Source organism: Bradysia coprophila, chromosome IV, assembly GCF_014529535.1.
Source record: "Bradysia coprophila strain Holo2 chromosome IV, BU_Bcop_v1, whole genome shotgun sequence".
In the NCBI taxonomy this organism is placed as follows: domain Eukaryota; kingdom Metazoa; phylum Arthropoda; class Insecta; order Diptera; family Sciaridae; genus Bradysia; species Bradysia coprophila.
In genome coordinates, this window is record NC_050738.1 from 14,374,224 (window position 1) to 14,388,386 (window position 14,163).

Genomic DNA, 14,163 nt, shown 5'->3' on the forward strand with positions numbered 1-14,163 from the left:
TTTTCCTTAAACAAAATGTGTCATTTTGTCAATTATTGTGAATAACGCGCCGCGAAATTCCTAGTAGCCTGTCAACACAAAAATTTTCACCATCTTAAAAGGGGTGAAAAAATGAACCCTGAAATGGTGACAACATTTGAGATTCGATATTTATTGAGATTTGAGTTCTGTATGCCACCGTGTATTAACATCAATTTTTGTTGCAATCTTTCTACTTAAAAACTTGCCGAAGTTTCTATCAAGACTGCAGTAAAATGGTCAGCCAATACAAGGCTGTAAACTTTGGGGCGGTCACGCAGATGCAGATACGCGGTTGACACACCACAGTTGACGATAAAATGGCGGATTTCATACAAAAATTTACCTTCTTCGACGATTCTAGTCGCCGTGACGATGTGTTGAATTTTTTTTATTTGTAAAGTCCCTAAAGTTTACAGCCTTGCAGCCAATAACCAAGGCTCTAAACTTTGGGGAGGTCACGCAGATCGTCATTTTATTAGATACGCGGAAAAACACCGTTTCTGAAGATTTTACATATAAAAAAATTCACCACATCGTCACGGTGATGACAATCATCATGTAGGTGAATTTTTACATGAAATCCGCCATGTTATCATCAAGCGTGGTTTGTCATCTGTGTCTGCGTGACCTCCCCAAAGTTTACAGCCTTGCCAATAACCTCATTATGCACTTTCGAGCGTGAAAATTTGAATGTGTTGAACTAATGATAGTTAATAAATTCATTTAGGATCAATAAAATGCAAAATAATGCTACAACATCGAATAATGCTAACGAAATATTTTTGATAATGCGGAATAATCCCCGCAGAATTTTTCGACTAATTAGTTTGCAAATATTTTGTTAATTAATTAAGGGTAATATTACGAATTAATGCACACGTGTTATACCGTGTAACAGTAACCCTAGCTACATATAGTTTCATGGAAGAGACCTAATTAAAATTTTTCTTTTGTTGTATTGTGAGCTTGACAGACGAACAACAGACGAACAGGAAAGTTTGATTTGGTGTCTTGGTGTCAGAAGTGCTTGATTTGACTAGGAACCTGAATTATCAACTTTTTGCGAGGGGTAACTCACTTCTAGATTAAATGGATTAAATGGTATTAAATGGATTTAATGGATTAAATGGATTAAATGGATTTAATGGATTAAATGGAATAAAAATTGGATTAAATGGATTAAATAGCAAAAAAGTTCATTTTACAAAATACTGTAAAAGTCTTAAAAATTGTTGATTTTGATCGAACCACGTACTACAACTCATACTACAATGTTAAAAAGCGAAAAAAATCCACTTTTAGGAGTTTTTGCTGTAAAGTGGATTAAATGGATTAAATGGATTAAATAAATTTAATACCATTTTTAACAAAAAAAAAAATCCTTTACCTCACGAGTACTTAAACGAGCTGGTGATCATGCAAATCTATTTTTCGCAATTACTTTACAAATTTTTCAGGTGGGTAGCCTAATTATTTCGGTAAAACTAAAAATTTTTTTTGGATTAAATGGATTAAATGGATTTAATGGATTAAATGGATTAAATGGAAGTGCGTCACCCCTCGACTTTTTGACTTTTCCTCCTTGGCTTCCACGACTCTTAAAGTATGACAATCGAGTTCAACGAACTATCGCATGTCTCATAAGGTTCAAAATTGGCCGAGATATTGCATTTCAAAATCTAGATTTTTGTATGGGAAAGGTCAGATTTGACCCATTCTGAAATGATGAATTTTACCAACCTTTGTTTGTTTCGTTGTTTGCTTGTGGAATCTATCTCGAGAACGACGCCTACGATTTTGCTGAAATTTTGGGAGTAGTTTCTGGGCATGATTCTAAGACTTTTAGCAAAAAATTGGGTCGACATGATCTCGTTTAGGAGCTGGGGCTTTCGGAAGTTCCCATATAAGCCCCATATATTTCTCTTGATATGAAGGCTGTTTGGAGGTGTAATTGGAATGTTTTTTACTTTCAGTTTTGGGAGTAGAAAAATTTGGTCACTATCAGTTTTTAGATTTATCTCCGGATTTATGGCAGATGGAACGTTTCATTTCTTCGGCAAAGTCTCAGAGTTTTGTGAGAATATGGGCGAAATTACTAAAACTGGAAAAGTGTTTCGATTTTATGTTTTTGGACTTTTTTCGAAATGTATGACAGATGGAATATTGGTGTCTTCGGCAAAAGTCTCAGAGTTTTGGGAGTAGAATACGGGCGAAATGACCAAAACTGGAAAAGTGTTTCAATTTTAAGGTTGGTGTCTTCGACAAAGTCTCAGTGTTTTCGAAGCAGAAAACAGTGGCAAATAATTGTTGGGTAGTTGGATTTTCCTGTTTCAAATGTGGTTTTGGTATTATCTTTTGTGTTACGGGACATATAAAACTGCTTTCTTCGTCTCTAAATAAAAACTTTTGATATGTTATAACTGGCGCTTTAACCTTAAAACTTACAAAAGTACTGATATCAGACAAAAACCACTTAAAAGAGGAAGGGTGACGCAAGTCCTTTACTTACAAAAGTATTGATATCAGAAAGGGTGACGCTCAAGACTCCGATACGCAAAAATTTACCTTTAACACCAATTCTTTATATTAAAAAAATTGCGTCACAAATGGCAGATGATGAGGACAACCAAACAACAAATTTATTAAAAAATATTTTTGTCGTCCTCCTAACTGAGTGATTAATTGTCGTGGCACTATTACAAGAAACTAAGGTTACACAGGTGCAATACGAATTAATACCTCTTAAAACTTCAGAGCAAACATTTTGAATATCCATAGAGGTTTCTTGAACACGTCTAACTTCAATCTTTATAATTTTATTTTAAGTAAAAAAACCAAAAGCGAATGAAAATAGACTAAATAAGTGGAATTAAAAAAGATAAAACTGAATTCTCGTATAGTCGAAAGTAGAATTACTTCAGAAATAGAACCGAAATCATCGCCTTGAGCGTCACCCTTTCTGATATCAATACTTTTGTAAGTAAAGGACTTGCGTCACCCTTCCTCTTTTAAGAGGTTTTTGTCTGATAGCACAATATCCGACATTCTAACAAGCCCATTAGTCAGGTTGGGTAGTAAGGTATAAGCATTCTCAACTGTTCGACATGTTCGATAATTTGGAAAATGTAACAAGTTAGGCCTCATTGTACACCAAAAAGTCTTTATTTCCCCATCGACTTAACCCTTAAATCAATCACGTGACACAAATAACCAATTAAGGGATGAGGACTTTAATAGGTGTAGCAGTGAACGTGCGTTTGTCACGGATGAATTGCTTTGACTTACGAAACAGAGAATCGGTTCCGTGAAACCTGTCCATAAGACCATTCACTCCATAATTACAGTTAAATCTAGGAAAAAAAAGAGAAGAAATCGAATAATTTCTAAATTTACACAATTAGACGCATCTCTTACTTCAAATGATGGAAATCGTGAAACTCCGGTGATTTCAACAGTGGTAAATGGAAACCACTGTGAACTGTCAGCGTCTCTATCGTTGCATAGACGGTGTAAGTCCATAAAAGAATTGTGTGAGAATTCAAGATACTTGCCCCTATCATAAAGAAAATGAAATTACGAAAATTGCAGGGATTGAAACTATAAATACCTAAAGCAATGGGAATGACATTAGAAAAGATATGCTCGACTGGATGGCAATAAGCAGCTGCAATTGCAACCGGTGACGTCCAAGTGTGATGTTTTTTATGAATCCATTTGTACAATGAGGGATGATGAAGAAGGCGGTGAGAGTAGTAGAAAGTCACTTCCCTCACCATTTGGAAAAAGATTAAGTGACAAACGGCTGTGAGAAGACTCGGTAGTTCAATAGCCATTTTACGACCTCGATATTCATCCAAGTAGAAGTTTCCAATGGCAAAAACGAAAACGAGAAGTTGGTTCTGCAGAATTACTTTAACAAGGTCATGTAATTGCTCCTTCGAAATCTGCAATCAACGTCATAATTTAGAATTCAAGATGATCGCCATGACGATGATTCAATTACAGGATAAGTCTTGACGTTCTCCTGAACTCGGTATTTCATCATGAATTTCGGTTTGCCGGTGTAATCCACAATGGTGAAAAGTCCTCCCATTCCCCAGTAAATGATCATTGAAACGACAAAGGTCCCGTAGACACGAACGTTGAACGCGTCATGACCGTGAAACTCAAGAACTTTGTTCCATTGAACTTGCATCCAAGTTAACTCCATGTTAGAAGTAAGACAAATTTTCAAACTTCCAAACGCTCTTAACTATACAGAGAAGAACAAATGTCTATCAGTTGCACAATAATACTGAATTCGTATATATGCGCTACGGTGACTTGATTTGATTAACAGTCGTTTTGTTATCTTATCATCACATATTTTTGGACTTGTTAACTGGTAGTGAGTTTTGTTTTCTATGTCTGTTAGCAAAACCAAATTAAATTTAAACTAATTCAGTATACTATGTCACCTATACACAGTCAATATGTCGTATCAACTGTGAACTTTGTGCCATGTTCATTCAAAGCTGATAAAACGTTAATCGAGTTTAATTTGAACGAACACCATAAAATTCGCATACTCTCTTACATCGGAGTTTAGCTTCGGTGCTAGAGAGAGTATTGCGATTGTTGTAAGACTAGTTTCAGCTGATAGAGAGAATGTTTGATCAAAATGAGTGAAAAAAAGGTAATTATTTATTTTGAAATTTGTTATTAAGCAACTCAGTCAGAATTGAAGCCAATTTGCTTCAAAAGTATTTTCGCTTTCGAAATTTTCCAGTCCATCGTTTCTATTTCTCTCGTGTATTTCGTCACTTCGTATTTTGATTGAAGTTGAGTAGGACGATCTGTTCCTACTCTACTAACTAAGAAAAACGAATTTGATATCTCCAAACCATTGACAATAATCTATTGAAGAAAAAGCTTGTTGATAAAAGCTCATTTTTCATGAAATCTTAATGCTTATTGCATTCATTTCACGAAATTTTCAGTGGAACTAATCTTTTTCTCAAATGCTCAAATATCTCTTTGTTTTCGTAAAAAGTTCTCTCTTTGTTGATTATCTAGATTATTTGTTCAATTTTACTATTACTTCAATAGCAATAACTTCAATTAGTCGTATAAATTTATACGTCAGAGAGAGCTTTTTTCTCCTTTGTCAGTTTTTCTATTTTGCGATTTAGTATGGAAATGAACACTAAAATTGAGATATCTTTGCTGTTTTAAGGGGCCATTCACAAATTGCGCACGCTCAAAATTACGAATTTTAGACCCCCCCCTCCCCCTTGCACGCTAAAATGTATGGAGAAAATTTCAAAAATGTATGAAGCGCACGCTTTTCTCAGACCCCCCCTCCCCCCTGAAGAGCGTGCGTAATTTGTGAATGGCCCCTAAGTGGTTTTTCATATTTTTTTGGACCAAAATGTTTTAAAGTGTGTTTGGAATCGATTGACATTAAAACAAAATAATAAAATAGAAAAAAAATATTTTCACGCAATCTGTTAATGCCATTCGATTCCAAACACATTTTAAAACATTTTGGTCCAAAAAAATATGAAAAACCTTTTAAAACAGTAAAGATATCTCATTTTTAGTTTTCATTTCCATACTAAATCGCAAAATAGAAAAACTGACAGATCGTAACAAAGGAGAAAAAAGCTCTCTCTGACGTATAAATTTATACGACTAATGACGTGGATTGTTAAAAGTTTCCTATGTGCAGAATGAGCACCAGCTGAATTTCCCCAGCTGGATCTACTAACACACACTTATTACATGATAAACAATCAAAACACATTCTTAACAATATGTTTACTTCATTCATACGTGTTATGTGTGAGCATAGATGACTTTAACATAGAATGCACTGTGCATTGGGAAAGTGTTTTTGTTTGTACATCAGCTGGTGATATTCATTCTGCACATAGGAAACTTTTAGCAATTGTACAGGAATCTATAAATTCAAATATTTCACAATGTAAAGTCCAATATAAGGGTGAACTGGAACTTGAAGTTATTTAAAATTGATAACTCCGATAAGTCCTGCGGTTATCAATTAAAATTAGTTTATTTGTATCGGAATTAATCAACAGGAAACTTATAAAGTTTCGATTCCCCAGTAAGCTGCTCACCATGCAATCATGCATTTATATTCGATGGTCATATACCAATGGTATTAATTTATGATTAATTCGTATCAGTTGCATATTCATTCAATTCATTTCATTCTTCATTACAGGTAGAGGCAGTGAAATTTCAGCATGAATTTGCTTCAGCTGTTTTTCAGCTGATTAACACAAACAATCAAATTTTTATACGGTTTTACCACCGTGCTTGTAGCAGCTTCAACCGTATAAACAAGTATGTTTAACAACAGTTTTGATTGTATGATGTATGGATCAGGTGAAAAATAACTGAATGAAATTCATGCTGAAATTTCACTGCATCTGACTGTAGAGCATAAATGAAATAATTAATTCTTTCATGAATTTTCATGAAATTTTCCGTTTTAGTTGAACGTAACATAAATTAATGTTAACAAAATTTCCAAATAAAGCTTTCTGTGAACTACAGTCAAAGGCAGTCAATTTTCAGCATAAATTAGCTTCAGCTGTTTTTCAGCTGATCCATACAAACAATCACAACCGTTTATACGTCTTTATACGGTTTTACTACTATCATGCGCGTGCGTGTAGCAGCTTCAACCGTATGAAAAAGGAAAACCAGTTTTGATTGTATGTGTGGATCAGCTAAAAAACAGCTGAAGCAAATTTATGCTGAAAATTGACTGCCTTCGACTGTAATGTTTTCCTAACATTTTTGTTTTTGTTTGTGCAATTCCATAAATACAGTGTGTTTATCTTTAGGAAACACAATTTTAGATTTATCAGAGTTTCAAAAGTCACTCTATAGTATTTTGGCGTGAAATTTGAATTCGCTTTTCGGATTTTCAAATTTTGTGCTAAAATATCATAGCCTGGCAACACTTTGTTGACTGGGAACATTGATGACTTTTGAAACTCTTAAAAATCTCAAATATGTTCCGAACTAAAAAAAAACCAACTATAACAGGGTAAAAATTTCAGACAATATTATACAACTATTCAGATATGACGGATGAGTGAGAGAAACGTGGAGGACAGTCTATAGGTGTTTCTCTATGTATGGGTCGATTATTAATACGAAGTACTTCCACATTATGGTACGAATGGAATAATTAGTCAAATTGCATGTGCCCTGCTATGAAAATGTTACGATTTTAGAGGTTTATTTTAAGCTAAAAAATGACTATGCACTAGAATGGAATTGGTCGTGTTTCCCCAATGAACACGAAAGTGATGACGAATATTATTTCGATATTTCGATTTAACAGTAGATTCGATTAGTTGATAGGTTTTTTTTTAACATAACGAAATTGGTGTGTGTACAACGATTTCGAAACCCACTCATCCGACCGTCATGAAAATCCAATAAACCGAAATATTTCCAACAACAAAAAAAAAGCTTCAGGAATACAAATAAATATCAAACCAAAACACAATAATAAAACCGAGCACAGAAAATAAATAAACTAAATTCAGCAATTCAAACTTTTTTTTTTCCATTTTGTCCATAAATTGCCCTATGAAGTGTAAATCATCGCGTTATGATTTGCACATCACTGCAAACAGTTTCAACCTCAGTAATTTTTTCAATGGGCGCAATATTAACCAGCCGACAGTGAATTATCGTAAAAAGTCAACTGAAGGGTCTATTATATATAGTATCACCAATCGCTGATCAAATAACACATTTTTCATCTGTTTATTCATCTCTTGTAACAGCGTCCCTTTTTTTTCTGCCAGCCTCGGAAATATTATCGGCAAAATTACGATAATATTATAAGCGAATGAGCGATATATTAAGCCAAGCAAGATTAAACATGAAATGTAATGGAAACTCTATGATTAAAGATTTTCTTATGTGAAAATATGAAATGAAAATGTTTGAGCATGAAGAAACTAACTGCGTTCCTTTTTTCTTCTTTTTTTTGTCTGAATGTGGATCAATCGAATGCAAATAGAATTTTCATTTAAGTAGAGATAATAATTAAGCGATAACATAAAGACTGCTGGTTACTGGTGTATATAGCAATGCTATATTATAGCATATAGCAGCTTTGTGAATGAATGAAAGAAAACTTAAACTTACTTGCTGTGCGGAAATAAGAATGAAAGACCGAAGAAAAACTATTTATAGAATTTACTGGGATTTTGTAATGAAAGCATTAAACTTTATTATGAACATCGAAATGATTGGATCTTCTTGCAAATGAGGATATATGCAAAAATCAGTTCGGTTCGGACCAAAAAGTTTGGTATCACAGATATTTGCATTTAGTTCAACCGAACATTTAATGACTCTATTAAAGGATCATTCCTCTTCAACCATTATACAAAATCTTCTGAACTTCAACAATACGTAAGATAGAAAGTCCTTTCGTCCTTTGTGTAACAAATCATTGTGTTCACGTTGCCATGCATTATTCATTGTGTTAGTTATGCTGAACATTAACATTTTCCGAGTCATCACTTTAAATATTTGAAATGAATTGTCACAATATTAGGGATACGTGCACTTATATTGCAAACACCTCACTGTTTGTATTTTTAACCTTGGTGGCTAAGGTCATAGGAAACGAGAAGTCAAAAGTAGATAGCAAATCGAGGGGGACACCACTCGGGTAATTGATTACACACCCTGCTTGGATTTGATGGAGAATTGGAGCACAATAGGCCCAACAGAGGCCTCCGTGCGCGTTGGAATTGACAAGAATTGAAAGGAATTGACAGGAATTGAAGGGAATTGAAAGAAATTGACCTTAAGTACCTTTAGAAATTGAAAGGGAATTGAAAGAAATTGAAAGGAATTGAAAGAAATTGAAAGGGATTGAACGGAATTGAAAGGAATTGAACGGAGAAAGGAAGTATAGCGAATCCGGCAATTAGATGAATTGATCCGGTAATTGAGGTAATTAAATGGAATTGACAGGAATTAATGGGAAAGAAATTGACAAGAATTAAAAGGAATTGAAGGGAATTGAAAGAAATTGACCTTAAGTACCTATAGAAATTGGAAGGGAATTGAAAGAAATTGAAAGGAATTAAACGGAATTGAAAGGAAATAGAGCGAATCCGGCCATTAGACGAGTTGTTCCGGTAATTGAGGTAATTAAACGGAATTGAAAGGAATTAGAAATTGATTTGCCACTTTTTTGGGCAAAGGTTTACCCATCGAAGCAAATGCTTAGAATACAGGTGATCCAGGTACTGTCTTACTGTCTACCGAATACATTTCCAAGTTTGCCTCAGCTGTTTAAATTAAACAGTTTAACCAGCTGGGACATTCATACAAACACATTGCTTGCATCCCAAGGGGGTAATCACTAGTAAATCAGTAAATCAAGTAAATCACGGTAAATCACAAAAATTTTTGAAAAATTTTTGAAAATTTTTTAATTGTCACTGGATTACATTTCGAAGTATCGTGGCCGTAAACATATAGGATAAATTTCATGAACTAATACAAATTGAAGTAAATAGATTCAAATTTAGTAGAAACTTCATTTTTGATTTACTTGATTTACTGTGATTTACTGTGATTTACCGTGATTTACCGTGATTTACTGAGCTAGTAAATCAGTGATTACCCCTCGTTGCATCCTATATACGGGTTTCATAGCCGCACGTACGCGAGTGTAGTAACTAAGCACGCAAAAAAGTGGGAGAGGACGTGGTGGACAAGAAAAACAGCTGCAAGGTTAGACACGAATTCGGTTTACATTAACTGTAAATTCCACAAACAGAACTGACAGCAAAACATTAAAAAAATTTAAATGCGTTATCAATAACAGAACCATCCATTCAAGTCTTTCCTAAACTTCTTGTAGACACCGTTTCGTACCGTTGATCTTATAACTCACTTAGTTCACTTCACAGTGTGCATATATCCGCATACTAAAATAAACGAGATTGTCCTGACGTCTATTCAGATTTTATCAGTTGGGGCCGGCCATTTCTGATCCTTTGTGTTAAAATGATAAAATCTTGAAGCCCACTCTGTGACCTCATATCCTAACCCTTAAACTCATTAATCACAGTCCTGGTCATTAACAATCACAGAGCCTGTAACTCACACTCATAGTCCGCTCGTTATTGACTTATTACAGTGTCACAATTCGCAAGACTAGCCTGTCCAGGCATTCAGTCCAGGCTTAGTCGTATTCTCATAGACCAAAACAGAACTGGTCCATTTGTCATATATCCTCTGCAGTCAGCTCGTTTACTCATTCTGATTCATATGTTATCGACAACGAAGACACACAGAAAAGAACGACGACATCGGACTGAACACAGTATTATATCAAAGAGTATATTAAAAGAAACGAAGTAAAAGATTTCGCATCAATGTCTTGCAAATTGTTGGATCAAAAGAAGTGATAGATCCGATATTTAAACTGTTGATAATGTTTGTCGTCAGAATCCACTTCCACTTAATGGAATTACCTAAATTAAAAATGTGCACTGATTGAATATTGATCCCCAACACCATATCCAATGTTCTTTAAATAAATGATATACACGGTTATTCTCATGGTGTCGTTTTCAATTTACAACTCATTCGAAAAGACAATATTTTACTTGTATAAAGTATCCAGTTTCTATGCCACCATAAGATTCGGACCGACTTAGTTCATATCATCTCTCTACACTTCACAGATGTTGTTTTTTGTAAGAAACACCCCACAAGTATAGCCGTACCAATGTAAACTCTTTTCAAGTTTATTACACAAAATTTTAGCTGAAACATCATTTCTTATTTATTTTAAAGTTCAACATTGTATCATTGAAGTTTCTTAATTAAGTAATGCCATTAAATGTACCCTGACGTTGATTCTTCTTCGTCGTTTTATCACCTTATTTCGGTGTCGTCGTCACACTCAAAAGTCTATAAACTTTGATTATATTTATTGAGATTAATTATTTTATTAACAGTTTCTTTACTTTTACAATTAATTTTCCCTAGAATAAGGTGCAAACATAAAACCATAAATCTAAGATTCTGGAATTAGTCATACAGCGTAACATCTTTTTTTCATAAACTTTATATACAGGGAGAGATCCCGCGTTCATTGTGAGTATATTTTTGTTGAAGGACGTGTCTAATTTATTCAGTTTAAACACATAAAAGAGAATAATGTCGGATCCGGAAACTTTTGCATGTTTCCATGTTTCTACACCCACTCAGCACACTTTCACTAAATAAAAACCGATTCTTTTCCTTTCAGATAGAAAGCATGACAATGCTTGATGATAATTCCCAGTTCACCTTTTCATTCATCGTCTCAGTCACTGCTATACGGTAGAATCGCTTCGTCTAAATTAAATTATTTTCCCTGATGACACTTTTCTTCTGACCGCAGCAGATGCTGTTATATTGCCATTTTAATATTTTACTGCGTTAAATTAATCTCTACGTTTGCTATCTAAAGCAAAATGTCGGTTTCAACCATGTATCTTTTATACAGACAATGTTGCTGAACCGATATAAATACGTGAAAATATAGGACCTATCAGTGGAACATAAACTTAATCAAGTGAAAATTAATTCAGCCAAAGGATAGAGATTAATGGCATCAAAAATAAACGGCATATACTTTCTGTTTATAATGGGCTTATTTTGTTCAAGATTTTAAAATTAAATTTTGTGCCTGGCGCGCTGAAATTTTAGAAAATAAGTAACCAGACAATATAAGCAATTTCGGTTTTTAGATGTTAGGTTTACAGGGTTTGAAATGTCAACACTCATCGGTTTCTTTATTAGGTTTCCGAACTCACTCGGTCTTGTGAGGTCTGAAAAACCAGCTGTCATTCGACATATTCGAAATGACGTTCCAGTCGTCACGTTTAGCATCTCTCTGATTGATGTGTATCCTTTGACCTTTCTAACAGAATTTTTTTTTCTCCACCAAAATAATTAAAATTTCATTATTTGGAGGATATCTGGTAACAACCGTACTTACTTCTTGGTGACAAATCTGAATTCAAGTCTAACCATTATTCAATTAATAAATGCCGTAGATTCTACATGACTATGTAACTAATATCGTTTCGTTACTTTTTAATAAAAAGTCATTTAATGGGCTTATACATTTTAGGTGGAACTGATAATTGAGGTAAAATTGTTGTACAAGTGAGATGTTCCAATTCACCTCATCTCATCTTAACGACAATTTGACACAAAAAGATCGATATTTGTCTTTTACAACCAAATGTATGTTCAAATTAATGAAGTTATAGATTTTTTAAATCAAAAAACCTCAATCAAAATAAGCAGACTTCACAATATTCTAGTACCACCGGTGAAACGTTAACAGGCCAGATAGAAATGGATATAAGATCTTAAATCCTTGCCACATGTACTGTTGAGCTCTTCAACGCTGATATACCATTTCGGTTATTTTCTTATTCAAAGATATGAGTTTAGAATGTTAGCCAATGGCTGGAAATGCAACTGAGTGTTCTTAAATGAAAAGGATTTTCTACACATCACATCATCTATGCCTATTTGCAAGTTCTTCGGTATACGTTTCTTAGAATGAGATATATTTCAAGCACACTCATTTCTCCATCATTCAGTAGACTGAACCAAAAATAAAATATTTTCTTTCGTTCATTTGTAAAGATTTCTTATTTAAAAAGTACAAAGTAAAGAGTATATGGCCAGTACACGAACATTAAACACACCATCATACAAGGGAAATATTCAAGAAAAATATTTTCCATTCACCAAAGAATTGTTATTTTTGGCTTATAGTACAAAACTACTATTGTATAAATCCCACATAAAGTGTGCTCATTTTTATTTTTTTTCTTCTAGAAAACCTAGAGAAAAAGCGAACAAAGCTCTTACAATAAACTCTTGGCTTCCGGGAAGCTCTCAAAAACTTATGACTTCGATGTACTGAATGCCATAAAGAAGCGAACAAAATCATAAATAATAATAATAGTTGTGCCTTCTACACGTTTTCCTCCTAGTGGATATAGTAAGTATGCATAAATATATAAATTTATATATATAAATAAATGATATGTTGTTGCTGTGCTTAACATACCATATTTTCAAGACAGTAACGTAAAGTACCAGCAAATAAAGGGGATTTTCGTTAAATTAAATAAAGAAAAGAATGATTTTATTTCGGTATTTGTAATAAGGCCCCTATATCATTATACAGTCAGAGACAGTAGTTAAGTTATTGCATTTGTCTCGGCATATTTGCATTATTCGCACAAGACTGAACATATTTTTTGGTACAATAAAAGAAGATTGAATTACCATATAATAGAAGACCAATTATACGGTTGATTAGAGGAATACGACGAGAGATACAAACGTCACAGGAATTATACGAGTTAGGTTATTTTAACCTTTCACAGACGGCAAGCATTTGTTTTATCTTACCTTTTGTCATATAAAATCTGATTATTCAGATTTCATTATTTATTTTAGCCGTCTCAGGACAATAGCAGATGAGGTATTATTATCTCGATATTACGCTTGATCTGTCCATCACTAATCTATCCCCCTATTGACAAGGCGGTATTTATTGATGACTCCATTATTCCATATATTCGTTGTCTGTAGAAATAGTACATTGGTACACAGCTTTTTCTTTCTAAATACTTTTCCTCTTCTCCATCTACGTAATTTCTCTGCTCGGAGTCGACCAAATGACGATGAAATTTAAAATTAAATTTCAAAATCAAATCAATCGCGAAACTAATCGTCGACATTATGCAAATTTGATTTTTTTCTTTCTTTCTTGAACCACATCATTCCATTCACTTTTAATATTCATCTTTCAACAAAAAAGAAACCGCCAAATGAGTCCGAAAAACGTTTTTTTTTTTTTAATATTCCGCCAACATTTTTTCTTCTTACGCGAAATGCGAGAAATTTTGAAATTGAAAATAAAAACGCAAAATTAATTGAAAACTCAAATGGACACAGTATGTGCACGATGTGGATAAACAGCGTCATTAAGAGGATATGAAGTGAAAGAATTTACTTATCATTGGTATGGTGTGGTGTATGTGTATACTTGGTGGTGTTCTT

General features: G+C 33.8%; 1 protein-coding gene across 1 annotated transcript; it reads right to left on the reverse strand.

Annotated features, from left to right (window-relative positions):
* Window positions 1-3,164: 3,164 nt before the first annotated feature.
* On the reverse strand, window positions 3,165-4,517 carry LOC119066129 (fatty acid hydroxylase domain-containing protein 2-like). The gene is made up of 4 exons (XM_037168420.1): window positions 4,025-4,517; window positions 3,629-3,965; window positions 3,436-3,574; window positions 3,165-3,371 (listed from the first exon to the last, which is right to left on the reverse strand). Exons 1-4 carry the CDS (start codon window positions 4,229-4,231, stop codon window positions 3,236-3,238), a joined length of 819 nt encoding a protein of 272 aa, XP_037024315.1. The 5' UTR covers window positions 4,232-4,517; the 3' UTR covers window positions 3,165-3,235.
* Window positions 4,518-14,163: the final 9,646 nt, after the last annotated feature.

Bases quoted from the DNA above. Each gene is read 5' to 3' on its own strand.
- LOC119066129 (XM_037168420.1), bottom strand. From the start codon at position 4,231: ATGGAGTTAACTTGGATGCAAGTTCAATGGAACAAAGTTCTTGAGTTT. The intron at 3,575-3,628 runs GTATTTATAGTT...TCTTTATGATAG, and splicing joins TGTCATTCCCATTGCTTTAG to GGGCAAGTATCTTGAATTCT. The intron at 3,372-3,435 runs GTAAGAGATGCG...TTTTTTTCCTAG, and splicing joins CACGATTTCCATCATTTGAA to ATTTAACTGTAATTATGGAG.